The sequence below is a fragment of the Ixodes scapularis genome, unplaced genomic scaffold (genome assembly GCF_016920785.2).
Source record: "Ixodes scapularis isolate PalLabHiFi unplaced genomic scaffold, ASM1692078v2 PGA_scaffold7__128_contigs__length_106722199, whole genome shotgun sequence".
Taxonomy (NCBI): Eukaryota; Metazoa; Arthropoda; class Arachnida; order Ixodida; family Ixodidae; genus Ixodes; species Ixodes scapularis.
The window spans coordinates 79,948,318-79,966,020 of record NW_024609882.1 but is presented as its reverse complement, the minus strand read 5'-3'; the positions used below and the strand labels follow the sequence as shown (position 1 = coordinate 79,966,020).

General features: G+C 46.4%; 1 protein-coding gene across 1 annotated transcript in view; it reads right to left on the bottom strand.

Annotated features, from left to right (window-relative positions):
- The window catches only part of LOC8037542 (carboxypeptidase Q), a 90,067-nt gene that overhangs the window by 44,374 nt on the left and 27,990 nt on the right, over positions 1-17,703 (bottom strand). Inside the window, exons 2-3 of the mRNA XM_029967790.3 lie at positions 7,609-7,700; positions 7,144-7,301 (exon numbers count right to left, since the gene is read on the bottom strand). Of these exons, the coding sequence (XP_029823650.2) occupies positions 7,144-7,301; positions 7,609-7,700 (250 nt within the window). The remainder of the gene's footprint in view (positions 1-7,143; positions 7,302-7,608; positions 7,701-17,703) is intronic.

Below are 17,703 nucleotides of genomic sequence, written 5' to 3'. Positions count from 1 at the left end.
GAAGAGCGTGTTGGTTTAAGTCATGGATGAAGAAAGAATAAACATGACCACAGCAAAAAACAACGTGTCAAACCCTTCCCTCCTGCTGACGAAAACTGAGGTTGAATTTTTAAAATCCGAGATAACCCTACCACCCTGACTTGCACTTCGCGTGTTTTATCTTTCCTTCTCTCCCCTTCTCTCCCCTATTCCTACTGGGTATAGTCGGCTGCTCGCTGTTGAAAATTTACTCGTCTGTTGCTAGTTGAAAGATGTAGTTGTGTTGTCCCTGTTTTAATTGTTTATTCTTTCTTCATCCATGAGCTGTTTGAGAATGCCACTTCACTGCCGGTGTTGTAGCCGAGCCAAATCCGAAAAAAAAACCGAAACCACGAACGATGGATACTGCCGGCGCTTCCGCAATCACGTCAAGCACCACTGAAGGAAAAGTGAGTAGCACATCGGAAAAAATTCCAGCAATGGACGAGGACGTAATTGGAGATGATGATAATTCGCGTCTATTTTTAGTCGTAATTAAGAAATAAAACCTTGAGACAAGGAAACAAAAAGGGCCGTACACAGTACCGTCTCAAAACCAGCACAGCGTACAGCTCTCATTTACTTCTACAACAGTCTTCTTCTCTGTCAGCCTCCATCCAAATTATACATATTCAGCAGTAAATAAAGTAAATGGCAGTAAATGACAGTTCAACACCTAGTAAATGACAATTTAAGAGTAAAAATGGAAGTAAATGACAGGTGTATACTGTGCTGCTTTTAAGAAGGTGGTGTGTATGTCCCTTTTTGTTTTCTTGTCGTAAGGTTTTATTTATTAATTATGATTGTTCACCAGCTCGCCTGGAGAACACGACGCTGAATGGCTAATGGTGATGATGACGATGTTGGCTTTCAACTGAAGCGCCACTTTATGGTCAACACCCAAACTATTTTCGCGAGTCTAAACGCCATCGTTGTTGCACGTGAAGCGGTACGTGTGAACGAGCACATTTTGCGAAACTTGGGTGTCGCGAAACTGTTGCGCGCCTAAAAGATGCATCGTGTGAACAGGCCTTAAGCTACCACCAGTACAAAACTAAGCACTCTTTTCTAGGCTCCGATTGTTCGGTGAAATGACCGACGTGTGAGTTGTTCGTTTCAGAAGTGTCTCGCTGTGCCGTAATAATATTTCAATCAACTCTATCTTTATGTTTGAGACACAAATAGTCTACATATAGTCATAAATGTTTTCAACAAAAAAATATCCCGAGATTGCCTTTTCGCTTCGGTTTCAAACGATAACAAACATGGAGGCCGGCGTCTGTGGAGTCATGAACAACAGCAGCGCGTCGAGCTCGCCTGTTTTGAATAAGTGCGAGTCGTTCACCGCTCACCGAGATGTTTAGACGAAGATCTCCTCAACCTATCTAGTTTGCAGCAAACAATTAACCGTCGCTAGTACACGCCTTCCGAAGCCCTTTTGGCGTTATGCGCATGCTTGCGTTTGCAGCGGGTGGTAGCGGGACTGGTCTCAGCTTAGCGTCCAACTTTAACTATAACAGTTCATCTCATGTGATATCGTGCTAAATAAATATATTGGTTCCGATAAATTTGGCCTCGCTGTTCCGGAAATTGTGCGACCTTGGTCATTGCAATTGTGATTTCAATACCGAGAAGATATATACACAGGTAACAATTTACGAGCGATTCGGCTGGATGCAATCGGGCGTTCTCATCTCATAAATTTTGTCCAGGCTTGTTCTCGTCATTTCGCTTCGAAGGGAAAGTATCCACGGGTTTTGCAGCGCTTCTGGCCTGCCGGAGTGAATATTTGTAGGTCGAGTTGGCGCGTTGTTAAAATAACAAGAACAGAAAAACCGAAAGTACTACATATTTACATTGTTTATTTTTACAGTGGAGCTGTTAAGGGCTAGGTTCCCCAGGATCGTCTCCAGTATGTCGACAGAAACCTACCTGGACCGATACCGCCATCTATAAGCGACACGGCAAGCACACAACCAGTATGGTTTCCGCCGTCGCTCGTAAATGGCGCCAATCATTCCAGGCTCCAGCTATGATAGAAGAATGGATACTTGGGCGCGTTGGTGGAAATTTATCGTAGGAAACATGGCGAAAAACAAACGACGACGAAGAAGAAGCACACAGTGTTTCGAGTACAGCTCCGCTGGTCTTCCTTCTTCCCGAGAGTGGAAAGGCGGAACGTTTTCTTGGCCCCTTCAGTCGTGTTTACCGCACTTCGACAGACGTTGACAGATGTCAGTATTGAACCGTGGCTCGTGCATGATGGAACGCTAGAACGCCGCTTTTATGGTCGCATCTCGCAAGCGTTTCAGACGTTATCTGACGTAAGCCGAATAGCAGACGAACGAAGCCGAAAACGGACGCCGACGCGCAGCTTTCATGTCTGCACCTGTGCATGGCAGGCAACAATAGACGGTGGGCTCGAATAGCAGACGACGCCGGATGGTGCCGCTCGTCTGCTCGCAGAATTAGCAGGCGGTGTCAGACTTGCAGACAAGACGCACCGGGTGTTGGGGAAGTTGAGTCCATGCGGAGCGCAATTTTGTCTGCTTCTTTCGAAGAGGTTGTAGTGACGTCAAAACACCAAGCTCTGTATAAATCTCATTGGTAGATAGCGGGTAGACCTCAAAGATATCTTTCTTGAAATCGACCCACTATCCTTCAGTAAGAGGCAATGAGAGCTTGGCGTTCTGACATCACAACAACCTATGCAAAAAAAAAAAAACGGACGAACTACTGCTCTTTATTCGGTTCTTCCACGAGACCACGGTGCACCGCTATTACCGGATGAAAAATCACACTGGAACCCGCCGGAATTCATGTTGGAGGCATTTGTCACTGTTATGCTATGTTATGTGTGTTTTGGGGACGTGTTTGCACTCTAGGTTGTCCGCTCAAACCAGGCATAAAATAGTCACTTGCGCCGTAATTAATTCGTCCAGCAGTAAAGGTCCATGACAACAAAGCTTCTGCCAGCAGTATTGTTTTTCCTAAAATTCCAGCAAACAGGACAAGGCGACTAATGAGCAATCGGCTCGCCGGCGTTAAGATTGGCTTCGACGGATACGCCGGCACAAATTTGACCAGGCGGGTAAAGACGGGAGCATATCGCGGCAAATCTTGGGCACTAACATATCCGGTCCCGAGAGGAAGAACGGGAAAGAAAGCGACAAAAGAGTAAAGAAAGGCTGTGTCTCAAATCTTAACCAGATGGATCCGAGTTACTCCAGGGGTACGTGCCACACGGTATCACACATTGAGAAGCGCTGGACCCGGGTAGGTATAAGAACCCCAATTGTATAACTTCACTTGCGCTCGTTACTTGAAACATGTAATGAATTACAATTACAAATTATCGAGTCTCAAATGTATTGAATTACCGTTATCAATTACTTTCGCTGAAAAGTAACGGATTACTTTACTCGTTACGTTACAAATTACTTTCACGTTACTTTTTTCGTACACTTACCCAAGAAACGACAAAAAAAATAGATATATTTTCAAAAATGTTCTGCAACACTACTTTTCATTTCTCGTACGCCCGTATTATGGTACTCCTTGTAAACACAAAAATATTGTATTTAAAAATAAGAGTAGGTGCACTCCCATCACCTGTAAGCTGACAAGGCGCCGAAAGCTGCAACCACACCCGCCATCCCGCTAGCTTACTGCCCCCGTAAATGATCCCTGGAATTGTGCAGACAAAGCTAGCGGTGCGCATGCTCAGTAGCAGCGTCTACCTCCGCTACGAGATTCGGAGCTAAAGACGCGATAAATGAAAGCTCCCTTTTTACTCGGGTGTTTCGCCTGTTATTCACAAGAAAAGAAAAACTTCATTCTAACGTTACAATGTATAGCCAATAGAGAATGCAGGTGTCCCAACTTACCTTGATGTCTTTTTTGTTAGATAGAGTTTGTTTTTGTTGCTGATAACAATGTGTGTTTTTTTGGCAAGCAAAGTATGCACTGAAACTCAAAGTTTCCGTTCTCCTTAATGCCCTGAATTTTGAGCATCTCATTAAGAGATGGCCTTGCAGACGACGGACACTCCATGATCGAAAACTCGACCAGTCGGAGAAAAAGTGGCGAGTACGGGTTATTGATCCTTCATCCATTCTCTCTTTCATGTAGGCCAGGGGAGGGGAGGGCATACAGAGCGAGAGAAGCGGTAGCCATCGGCCTCACAAAACAATAGAGGATCACTCCACTTTTACGCGTTTTCTCTCTCCATCTATCGCTGTCAACACTCCTCAGATGGCCAAAAACCCCCTCCCCCCTTTATGTTGACAGTTGACTGTAAAGTGAGGGGTGGACTCGACCACCATGCACAGACAAGTAAACCAAAAGAAGCATCATCCGTACTCTCGAAGACAATGCTCTTAGCCTCGCGTCGGACGCTTTTCCGCCGTGTCTCAAGAGCGCGCGATAATTAAGTAGCGCACATCAAAGACAAAAACAATTCGACCCCCTCGCGCGAGGCAACGTCGTCTGTTACGCGAGTTGTGAACCTGCGAATGGGGGGGAGGGGAGGGGGGGAGGGGGTGCGGTACGGACCCGCATTAGGTGTCTGTGCAAGTGGCGGGGGACGTTGAAGAAGTTGGAAAGTGCGAAACGGTGTAAAAGACAAAAACAAATAAACACGAAGAGCTTTTTACTGCTCGGGAGAAGAAGAAAACCAGGACGGAGGACAAAAGAGAGGCTATTCGGCGTTGCCTTACTTGATATTTGTCTTTTGTATATTTGTACATGCCTTGCCCACTTTTCTTCGTTCTGGTGACCGGTCATAAAAAGCATCGTGTGTTTTTTTTTTTTTTCGGCTATTCTCCCCTTCCTGATGTTTTCTATTTTGTTGAAACTTCTTTCTTTATGCTGCTGAATGTTCTGTTTGTATTGCTCTAGTTACTGTAGTATGATCAAACATTTAAAAAGTAACCCAATAATTGAAGTAATTCGTTATCAATATTTTCTAACGATATTACATTACAAATTACCTTGCAAAAAAGTAACGTGGCAATTACAAAATTACTTGAAAAAGCAACGGATTACAAATAATCCATTACTTCTAACAGAATACTTCCTAAGTCTGGGTTTAACACACTTACCCTGGAGTAAGATCGAAAACATCTTGGAACACGGTCAAAGAAAGCAGACAAAGTGTTTGGCGTGTTCGTTCCGCCATGTCTAGTTGCAGTTGCTTGAGCGCTGTCCGATTTATGTCTGCCCTTCCGAAGCGGCCAAATGCCTTGTACCTTTCGCGTTAGATGACTACCGTAACTCTATAATCTCGACACAAAAACTCGTACTCCACCTAAGCGTTTGTGGACTCCACTTCGTGTCAGGTGAGGAACCTCTTTGCGGTTGACTAGGACAAAAAAAAAAATAGTCTGAAGTCTGGTTATACAAAGACGGCTCTATGACTCTATGGTACTGCTGATGCCGCAATGAGATGCCGAATGCCTCCAACTTGGTGCCAAGCCACCGATAGCAGACAACAATGTGGGCTTCGATTTTGAGTCTAACTTGAATTTGCGCCAGGTGCAAGAAGCCTATAGGCTTCCGAGTATGTTCGGGGCTTAAATCTGGCCTTGACCTCCACCTGAAGTGCGTCTAACGAAATGTTCAGTTGGGCTAATTGGTTCACGTCTGCACCAACTAGCCCAACGCCGAAGGACATAGACAAAGTGAAGAAGGTGACGGGAACGCGGAGAACTAAGGCGTAATTATTGCCCTTTTTCCCCTCAAAAACTGTGAGTCCCCAATTCACTCCCTTTAGAAATAATCTTTTTTTTTTTTTCCACTTCAGTCTCCTTTAGGGGAGGGGGGGTTAATCTCTTGCCTCTCAACGTGCAAATTTCGCTACGGAAAACTAAAGTTCACAAATGCGCGAGAGTATTGATTCTTTTTGAGGTTGAGTATGAGGATTTCATGAAGGCCATGCTACCCTTGGATTTTCCCGTTCAGTGCTGAATATTTGTAATAAAATCCAGAATTCTGACCATTATGAACATTTTCTTACTGTTTGAGCGACTACTGAGGCAATATTGAAATTAAAATTGTGTATACGGTAAAGAAAACAAATAGAATTACAGTACGTACTAGAGTACTACCAATGTTAATTTCAAGCAGCCCTGAGGCGTACACCGTTACAAGTAACGAATTACTTGTAATTCCTTACTTTTCAAATTATTTTTTGATTGCCCCATTTACTTTTTACGGCAGTAATTTTTGTTGTAATTTTGTTAAAATACAATTTAGCGGCTTACTTTAATTACTCGTGATTTAAATAGAAATATGAACATATTATATGAACTGGTGCCACAACAGTGTGCGACCACTCGCTCGTCCAAAGCTCAAAAAAAAACGAGCGCTGCCGTCCTTGCATGTTTTAATACTCCATGCAACTATCTCCGCTCGTACAGAAGCTGCACTCACGCTTGAAGGTTTCGTTAGAAAAGGGAGCTTTCATAGATCAGTTCCTTACCCCCGACTCTCCTAGCAGAGGTAGACGCTACTACTGAGCATGCTCACCTTTATATTTCTCTACATAATTCCAGGGATCGTTTCTGGTTGCCGTAAGCTAGCGGGTTGGCGGGTGTGGTAGCAGATCTCGCTGCCTTGGCAGCTGACAAGTGAACCCAGTATATCTATTTCATTTTTTCAATAAAAAAATATCTTATTTTTTGCAGTGACTACCATAATGCGGGCGTATTAAGAATGGAGAGTGGTGTTGTACAACATATTTGAAAACATTACTTAGTGGATTGTTTTCGTGGCAAGTATACGGGAAAAGTAAAGTGAAAGTAATGTACAACGTAATGAGTAAAGCAAACCGTTACTTTCAAAAGAAAGCAAATTTTGACAGTAATTCATTACATACGAACCTCGGTAATTTCTCACTTAATCCATTACATTTTTTAACAGTAACTTATTACATTTGAAGCTCGGTAATTTCTCATCTTAATCCATTACATATTTCAAGTAGCGGGCACAGATATGACTACGACGATTCCATAAGTAGATGAATCCCTAGTTTAATATTTTACAGGCTAGATTGGGGATCCCGAAAAGGTGGCGATTTCCAATGACCTCATTGAGTTTCGCTTAGGCACTTTGGGAGGAACCTACCTCGGCCGGCGACTCTAGCCAGGAAGTCGGCGTCCTCCACGGTGACTGCGGCTGCGGGGATGCGAGGCGCTTCGTCGTCGTACGACAGCTTTCCCGTGTGAGGCGTGTACAGCGAGAACGGTGCCGCAGAACGCACCAGCGTCGCGACGGCTCCGTACCTGCGCAAAGTCGACAGTTTCCCTCCACAACGGCCAGAAACGGTCAACTGCGCCCCAGCCAGGAAGGCCACAATACACTTGATCCGCGTCACATAGCTTGCCAACCCGATTGATAGCGTTCCTTCTGTTCTTAGTTCATGCGAGTTGCATCACAATCATCAACCTCCTGGCCGCCTTGACATATCACATGGTGCGCAACTTCCGGTAAGCTATCCGCAGGCTCCCTTCATAGACGTAGCAAGCTCTCTTGGCTGCGTGTCGAATCCAGCCCGCTCGCGTTCAGGGGAAAGCTCCAAAGCCTATTTACCTGGCCGCCATGGACGGGCCCCGCTCACGGTACACTACGTAGCTCTTGTAGTCGCGCCACTTGGGCCTGAAGACCACGATGGTTCCGTTCACCTGGAATTATAAAAAAAGTAAAATATTGCACGAACCTCCGGAATAACCTGCTTCCAAATGTAGCCGATTTGGGGACAAATACAAGCCGTAGAATTTCAACAATGCCTTGTGCAGAAATATTTCGTCATGGTGCACCTGAACACGTTTGTCGCTACGCGAACGCCCAATTGCCTTTAAGCAAATAGCATTCAGATTATCATCTTCGGGGTGATATGCCTGCTGGAAGACTCGCTGTCGCCTTCAGTGATCTGACATCACTTTACATAGGAACGGCGCCGCTTTGCAGGGACTGACATCTCCAGAAAGTCGGCATTTGCAAGCACAAGCAAAAAAAAAAAGCACGCTGAGAAAGCAAAGAAAATGTGCTATACGAAATGTGTATACGAAACCAAAAAAAAAAAAAAAAAAACGAAAGTAACAAACCGTGCCATGAAAGCCAAAACCCCGCGTCGCTTCCAGTCACTAGCACCTGCGTCAGCTGCTAAACACATACAATTTGACTGCAGGACGTCTCTATCAAGCAAGTGGGTCAACTGGAAACACTGATCACTAAAGCGAAACGACAAGTCGAGGTAGGCGAGACTGAGGCCCCTCTGTACTGAAAGGTAGCGACATCTCTTGAAGAATGCCGCCCACTCCTCTCATTGGACGAATGTGATCCACCAGGCGGAGCTCAATGCGCGCCGCTTTTGTTTTGGTTGTTTTTGCTTTTCGAGGCCCCTCGGCGCCATTTTCGCTCCGGTCACTCGGCGCGCCAGGCAGCGTCGGCTACTAACTGCCTGGGTAAGCTGCTGCATTCAGACTGGCGTTTGAATAAGTCGAATTGCAACAGCCATGCGGTTCCGCTCGTTGTCGCCATCAAATGCGGGTGGATTTGTAATAAGTATTTAAGCAAGAGCATTCGCAAATGCGGTCAAACCGCCAGTGTGAATGCAGCAGCGTATGGCGCGTCTGGGGAGATTGGTTTGGGGGTCTGGGCTTCGCACGGCAGCATCACAGCTCCGCTTCTCGCTCGGCGGCAGTTCGTAACCTTTGACGGGCTGCTGTGATGTCAGATGCAACTGGTGCAACAACCGTCGCAGCGAGGACACGTTTTTCAGCATTCCATGCCTGCACTTCGCACGCAAGCTTCACATAGTTCCGGTTTTCGCTTGGCGTTAGTTCGTGAGCTATGACGGGGTGCTGCGCTTTCGGGTGCATCAACTGTAACATCGACGGCAAGAAATGCTTCAAATTCTTCAGCATTCCATCTGACAAGCACGACATAGCTCGCCGGAAGGTTTTAGTGTGTGTGCGTCTCAATAGTTTTACTTATCTCGCCGAGTGCAAGCTATTCGTTTATTGTGATAGCCACGATTCAAGTTTTAGCATATGTGCCTTAATAATTTTATGCATCTTGCCGTTGAATTTTGTATAATCTAGTCATTTGCTTTGTGATATATATATATCTGGGATTCAGCTTCTAGTATCCGTGCCTTAATATTTTTATTTATCTTACTGTTGACTTTTGTGCAAGCTTTAATTTTCTTTCTGATAGCTGGGATCCAACTTCTAGTATCTGCATGCTTTAATACTTTTATTTACCTCGCAGTTGACTTTAGTGCAAGATAGTCACTCACTTTGTGATACGAAATTCAGCCTTTATTCTTGGAATATTTTGTATATGTCCGTTGATTTTCGTGCAAGCTAGTTGTTTGCCCTTCGGATAGTTGAAATTCAACTTTTAGAGTCTGTGCCTTAATAGTTTTATGTATGTCACACTGCCTTCTGTGGAAGCTAGTCATTCACTTTATCATAGCTTGGATTCACCTTCTGGTATCCGTGCCTTAATATTTTTATGTATTGCCTTTGACTTCTGTGCAAGCTAGTCATTCACTCTGCCATGGCTGAGATTCAGCTTCTAGTATACGTGCCTTAATGTTTTCATGTACCTCGTCAGTGAGTGCAGTAGAAGCAGAAGCTCCGTCTTCAGCACACACCTGTCGCCGTCTGCTATCATTTCGCTGTGCAATCTCTTTGTTATCAAAAGCAAAAGCTAGTGCTGGCCTGGAGGTGGAGCTTATAGACGACTATGTAGACATGCTGCTTCACACAGTTGCTCTTCGCTGTACTACAGTGCGATCACTTGAGATGGCACGAATTAGATTGTAACAGGATTAGTATAATCATCTTTGAATTGTGACTCAGGCCCTCACAAGCGGTCTGAGCACAGCGAAGCAACTGAGTGAAAAGTAGCCTTGTACCAGTCCTTGTGAATTGGCGTGTAGTAAAATAAAAATATGCATTACCTGTGACTTAATTTTAGTTTTAGTATTTTTTTTTAGTTTTCTTACAGTCACTGGCAGCAGAACTTGAAGGCCTATGTTGCGGTTATTTGCAATAATAAAGAAATGCTTTCAAGAGCCTAAATTGTTCAATGTCATCGCTTGATGAATAAAACGATATTATTTTAGTTAAGGAAACGACACTCTATAAAGGGTTCACTACTGAAAAGAGATAATGCCCTGCCTCCAATAAGCCAAGTAAGCTTACAAAATCTTTGTAATGAGCCGAGTAAACTGACAATGTCTGGTAAAAACAAAGTACACACAAGGCATCCCAAGAAATTTTCAAAACTACAAAGCTTTGAAAAGTTCTAGGTGTTAGCGGATAGTTTGGGTTTTCGCTCGTTCTGCTAAGATTCTTTTACGCAGAATATTCCGATTTCGTTATGCCGAGGAGAGGGTGAACGCTCCCAGCCGCGCATTTGTAGCAATAGGGATCAAATGTTAGTAGATCGTTTTTGCGCAACTATTAAGACACGTTGCGCACGCCAAGGACGGGTATCGTTAAAAAGGAAAACATTTTTTTTATTATTATCTAGACTACAGAAATCTCCGCTTAACATGAATTAAGCGCAAACTTTACAAGTGGAGGCTCCTTGCGTTCGATCGCGCATCGGCTGCGTGAACGCTCGTGCAGCGGGAGCCCGAGTCAAAGTTGCCCGCTCACGTCTGTAGCCTATTTGGTTGGTCTATGTTAAGGTGAGGCGAAGTACAGTCGCCTTGAGGAGAGTGCGTCAGTTGTGAAAGAAAAAAATAGCAATCGCTTCGTGCTTACCTGTCACGTCTTGCCTCCCTTACAAAGCGACGAAAGAACAAGCGTGTGGTCTCCCTTCTTTGCGTCTAGGGCACGCGTGCGGTAATACAAAAACACTGCCTTCAATCGTACCAAAGTTACTGTGCAACATACAAGAGTTCGCTGCTGCGCTAGTAGGCGGCTTTGCTCGCGCAGGAGCGAAACAGCCTCACTCCGGTAGCATAGTAACGCAGACCGTGCACGCATCGCGTGCCCATTCTCGCCCTAGTTCGCGTTTCCCAGGCCGTCAAGTCGTTCTGCTGATATTTCGGAAGTCTCTGTAGTCAATTATGCGTTAAACTGTCGAACATTCAACAGAAATGCAATCGCAAAACACAAAAACTAACGGAAACAACCTTCCGCCGCATTGTATCCAAGCGAGAGCGTCTGCTAGCTGGGAGGAATCCATGCGGCGCCACCGTCGGCGCGCGAGGGCGAGAGAGAAAAAAGAGGGAGAGGAGGGAGCAGGGAGCAGGGAGAGGAGAGAGCAGAGATAGCGGCGGCCATGCTGTTGTTTGTTATGGTATGAATCAAAACAAAAGTGCCTGTCTTTTAAACCTTTTGTAAATAATAATAACTCTCATTACAATACTTATTTTTAATCGCAAAAGTATTCCCCTCAAAAGGAAATTACTATATATTACAAAGGTTTAACAAACAAGACCTAAGCGGTCAATCAATCTCTTAGAGAATGAGAAGAGTTGCTATCGCACGTCACTCCGTGACATATAATGGTCACTGTTGTCCTGTTGGCTTGCGAACAGGAGATTGGCTCATTGTCATTTCAAGAACACAGTGGCATATAATGATGAGTGTGTGTTAGTCTGACAATACCAATGGCTTAATAGTGGAAGCATGTTGAAATAGGCTGATTTAGGCGTGTTCGTTTTACCTCAACAAGTTGAAATTGCTCCAGCATTTCTCAATTGTATGTTATTTTGTAAAAGCGCAATTCAGGTAGTTTTCTGCAAAGTAAAGAAGACAATAACAAGGTACATAACTTATTGGCGATAACAGCCACCCCGTGACGTATAACTGCCCCTCTTTGACGTATCATACCAACTTTGTGTAGCACGATTTAAGACGGACGAACTAGCCGTAAACTAAAATCACTCTTAGGCAATAAATATTGCTATAAAAATGTTCATTTCGCGGAGAAATCGTTTTCTGACATGACTGCCTAAACTAGTTTGGTTAAAAACACCTTTTTTTTGTATTTGCCGTTACATTTTAAGCCGCCTACAGTCTCCTGCGCACCAAGGACGCTGCGCTAGGTAAGAGTCGCCGTCAACTGTTCTCTGCGGATTAAGAATAACACGCAGTTCACCGCCGACAGTTTCCTGCGGACCACGTGTGCTGGACTAAGTATGACTCGCCATCAACAGTCACCCGCGAGCTAATATCCCCTTCCCCTGGTAAAAAGCGCGCGCTCGCAAATTTGGGACTCGGAGCATCCGGTCTCGGTGGTCGAGCGGCAGAGCTATGGCTCTCAGGGGCACACAATGCAGCAGACAGAGCTATTTGCCTGCTGGAATTTCCGCTGTGCGGTCGCCACAGACGCTGCTATGGTACGTTTACACTTGCAGATCCGCTAGCGAATCCGTCCAGCTTTTGCCACAGAGGCGAAACGCTGGGCGGAAAACGCGGGACCTGTTTCTGCCCCCGAATGAGGCGTTTCGCGAAACGGAAGTGGCATTCTTGCGCGGCACAATACTGCCTATGTCACGAGTACGCCTTCTTCCGGAAGCAGCAACGCCCGGGAGAAGCAGCCGAGGTGGGTACTCTCGCGCCTTCTCGTCATATTTGACGGGATATTATGAAAACAGCTGCCGCAGCAGTTTCGAAGGAAATAGATGTGAACACAACCCGCTCATCGCCGCCGCCGCCAAGAGCGAATCCGCTCCCGCGGCAGCAGATTTCCTCTCAGGTGGAAACATACCATTAGGAAGCTGTTCTGGCTGTTCATTTTCCCCACCGCCGCTCTCCGATGTCTTGCCAGCCCCGCGTACACGACGAAAGTCGTCGTACTGGACTAGCGTGGCTCCTATTTACTGCCGTTGTGTAGAAGGCAACCAATCGACGTACCCTTCCTGCTAAACAATACGCGTACCCTAAACTAAAAGGGAAATTTTACACGTCTTAACCGCAGCACCGGTTTTTTTGGTGGGAACTTCGACACTGTGGCACCGCATCATATTGCTTCGCCGACCACCGAAAAGCTCGTAAGAAGGTTTGTAAAGGCACCGAATCTCAGTAATATGCTGGTAACGTTCTATTGCCAAATACTACAAACGCAGTTGCTTTTGTGGCTGCCACATTAACTCTAACGGAAGCATCAAAACTGGAAGATTGCGCGTGAATACCAGATCGAACTTCTAAGTAAAAGTCAACGCAGATAACTTCACCGGCTCGCTGAAAGCGCCCGACTACTTTGCCACTTATCGGTTAGAGTCTCTCGGCGAGCGCTTCACCTGCTCCAGATCTACCAGCGACACAGGGAGATCGCTCGCGTCTCGCGCAAGCCACAAAACCGGCTCGGCGAGCACGCGCGGAGAGCTCGTTATTTGCAGGGGAAGAAGCTATAAATGTGCAAAACAAAGTGTTACTTGCCACCAGCACTCACCTGAATACTAATGTGATTGTGGGGGGAAGGGAGGCCGAGAGGGCAAGCGCCTACTAACCCAGAGTACGCGAAGAGAAAGATCGAGCTGCGGAACCCAGAGATCCTGCATTTAATCCCAACCCCTGCCTGGTTCGATCTGGATGAACACCGTATTGGTATGCGATGGTGTATCACAACTGCGTGGCGTACGTTAGAGGCCCCAGGCTGGAGGTGGTACCGCACTGGCTAAATTGCTCATCTACAGCTGAGAGAAGCTGCCCGTTAAGGCAGACTAAGTTCAGGTTATATAAATATACATATACCAATTTACTTTTTTATGTATGATTGTCAGGGACATTCGCCTGCGGACTAAATATGCTGGACTAAGTATAAATCGCCGGCAACTGTCTCTCGCGGTCTAAGCATGCTAGATTATGACTATCCGCCAATGGTTTCCTGCGAACTAAGTACGACTTGCCGCCAACGGTTGTCTGCAGACTAAGTATGCTGTACTACGTATAACTTGCAACCCACAGTCTCCTTTTTTTAAAAAAAAGGGTGCCAAAAATAGGAAACCACGAACATTTACTTTCCTAGCTCGCTAGGGAGCAAGTTTGCCTCCTTTCCCGGCGTCCATTACCGCACAAACGCTCCATGTAACAAAGCAAATGACATGTTATTGTCCTGAGGGAGCAAGTCTTGACAGCCGAAATTGGCTTCGATCGGCGCAAACGGCTGCTAATTGGTCTCTCTTATAGCACGTAAGACGTTCGTCACTCACAGCGAAGGCGTGAACAAGCTTCCCGCCCGGCGGGGGCCGTTCGACCCACGGCGCGACAACCCCTGATGAGCCATAATGGTTCTTCTTCTTAAAACTCAAACCCAAAATTTGATGACGAAGCTGTGGGGTTCGCGCTGTTGGCGTTGGCGTTTCGGAACGTAGTGTACGTCAGCACTGCGTGATCATGGTTCTGGGCTCCTGACACTCAATGTCTCGACATGTATTTGGGTAGTGGCTCCTGCCCAATAGCTGAGATGACGTGAATAGTGGAACCTCAACAATGTTTCGAACACACTGCGTTCGTTGTGCGTTTCTAACTCCAGCGCGTGGCTATGATAACATTGGCGGCACATAGCAACACCGACCTAATAATGAAGGCCTCCAGACACCCCATCTTCCTTTAAGAAACTTCATCAGTCGAATGGCGCCAACTGAGCAATTGGACCCGAGCCTGATACCAAGCCCCTATTACGCATTCACAGGACACGAGGCCGAGCAGGGCACTGACGCAGCACTCGTATCCAATTGGTGCCTTCGCTTCATCTCACTGCGATGACGTCAAAAATCTCGCGCACAGATTTGATTCTTCTGGGTGGCGTTGCACATAAGCGGCTTTAGTTCACTGGTCCGCATGTTCTGGCTGAGATGAGGGCTTGAACGCTCGTGTTTTTTTTGTTTATGGTACAGAGTGTGACTTGCCTATAATCACCATCACCGGTGTGCATTTTTGTGTCAAGTAGGAAGCTCAGTCAATTCGCTTCAACAAAACACGATGGCGAACCGATGATGATTATATGCAAGTCACGTTCTGCAGAATAAACCAGCAAACACAACGACCATCCTCGTCTTCTCAAGGTGGCGACGAAACCAAAATTTAGTCTCCTCAAGGGACAACGCAAAGACGGGGGTGGCATTCGCTTGAGTTTCTACAACCAAGGTATATATGATCAAATTAATGTGGTATATGCAGGTAGGTTCGAGGCGTTTGATAGCTGCATCTCGGGGGGTGGCACGTGGATGTTTGCATGTCATTCATATGACATGGAGTAATAGCGCCTTGCAATAATAGCCCAATCACAGCACTGGCACCGGGTTGGAATCGATCCGCTTTGCCTTTGACAAAGTAGTCATAAACATGAACGTAACGACTCTTACAAAAAAAAACTCGCGATTCATTTTTGCAATTTACTTACTTCATAGCTAGGGATCCTTGGGGAACCTGTGAAGCTCGATAACATTTCAGCCAAACTCGCGCTGCAGATTGTTCAGCTCATCGAACACTCTCCGCAATTTTCTTACAGCTATTATATTGATTTGTGCACCCGACGACGACGTAGTGATAACCAGGCAACCGTAAATTTTAGGAAATTGTAACACGATAAAAAGAAGTACTGGGAACTACCTCAGGCACGACGTCCACCTTTCCGCCCTTTCCGCCCATACCGTAAACCTTTCCACCCATACCCTTGGCGATTGCATACTTCGTGTCAACGGGCGCTACAAAACTAAACCGCGTCGAGGGTACATCAGTCGAGTGCTGGTATGAGGTTATACGAAAAATGTGTATAGGCTCTGGTTGCAGAGCAAGTGTTTTGCGTCCCTTTTCCTTTCGCCGCCAACTCCGTATTTGTGGAAAAATTGTCACATATACCAAGCTGGATTCAGCGATCATGCGGGAAAGCGACCTCGCAGGTGCCGAGTTTCGGACTGAGCGTGTTTCTCGCTTTGCGTTTGCGACATAAACATTCTATACTAAAATCAAACAAACTGGAATGTTCCTCGACAGTTGACCCTTATGCGTATCCACTGGGTACTGTATTATCTGGCTTTATATCGCGAATGATCTTCTAAAACATCCAAAGTCTGGGAAGCAGACGACAAGGAGGACGATAGCGTTGCTCGTGTCTCCGGCGCTCGCAGTGGGATACGCGACGGGGACATCCGGGCACCTAGGACCAGGCAACAACGCGCAGCTACAGCTTGCGAAGAGACTACGTTTTCGCTGGCCACTAAGTTTTACAAAGGACATAGAAAAAAAGAGCAGACAAATGACAGGACGACGGTGTACGCTACAGCACGCCACCTCCCAGTCACGCCATCCTCGACTAAGCCGCCTGCAGAAGCGAAGGTCGCTTCTTACAGTGTGCCCTTAATTCCAACATGGCGGCCCTGGGAGCACCATTGCGATATTCGGCAGCGGAAGCCAAGCATATACATTTACACTAGACGCGCCATATCTGTCGACGCCCTGAGGGAGTTCGGTGCATCGCCTCTGGTTAGACAGCCCAACAGGTTGTACTACTGACATTCTTCCTCAAAGACAGACACGCTGTCTTATGAAACAATCTGCATGTACCAGAAATAGTGGTGGTAGCAGCACCACTGCCTCTTTCGCGGTGGCTGCTGCTCTGCTGACGAAACCGCTGTAGCAGATAGGCGGTGATGATGGTCCCTGACTGAATTGGGTGGAGCGTGACAAGCTGCCGACGAGAAAATACTTTAGAGGGAGGGAAGGGTGTAATAAGGGGATTGGAGGTAGCCGAGGGGTAGGCTCTGCGCTAGTGCCGTGCCTTCAATGTCTTCCGCTGAGTCGCGTGGCAGTGCGCGCGATTCTACTTTTTCGTGAGGAAGGTAGACTGTATCTTTGAATTTTGCTCTTGCCTGCACGGATAATAAGAGCGCGTGTGCAAGGCGGTAAGCTTTTTTGTTCCCGGATATTAGAGTGCCCGGGTACCCAGTGTATTGTGAGTTCGTGCCCGAGAGCACGTGAGCGTTGCACGGGGATTTTGAGCTGCTGAACAGCAACGGGGGTGTACCGAACATCCGCACGAGCCCGATGTGCACCTTGAGAATCTGTAAAGAGGTGGAAATGGGTCTTGGTGTTGCTGCTGTTAGATGAAACGCTTGCAAGTCGAAAATAATCAATGATAGCGCGCATTTTTGCTTGCGTGCTGTGTACGGGCTCTTTGGTGGCGTGATAGAGTCGCCCATGAGCTGACGAAGTGGTGTCAACCTAAGCCTTGGCAAAATCTTGCCCACTTTGAAAACAAGCGGTGTCCGTGTAAACGATGCGGGTATCGTCTTCCAAGCAGGTGGTTTGGGTCCACTTGATATGTTTCTTCATGAGTGTTCGTCTTCCTTCTAATTGCTCGGGGGGTGAATACTGTAACAGCGGTGTAGAATCAGTGAGCATTATATGCTCGCAGGGCGGTGATACTTGAGGCAGGTCTGGAAGTTTGGTATGTCATGTCCAAGCATTGCTAGCGTGTGACAGCCCACGTGCGCGATTCGAAGGAGCACCTCTTGTGCGTGACGGTGTGTCTTAAGAATCTCTGTGAGGTAAATAATGACAATGCAGGTTTTCAGAGCTGTTAGCGGTGTGCAACGATGTAGTCTAGTGGTTATTCGCCTTGCCTCGTGGTTGATACGCCCTAGGGCTTGAAGCTGCGTCCGTTGACGGGATGGTATGGCAAACCATACACAACTCTGGCGTGAATAAAGGA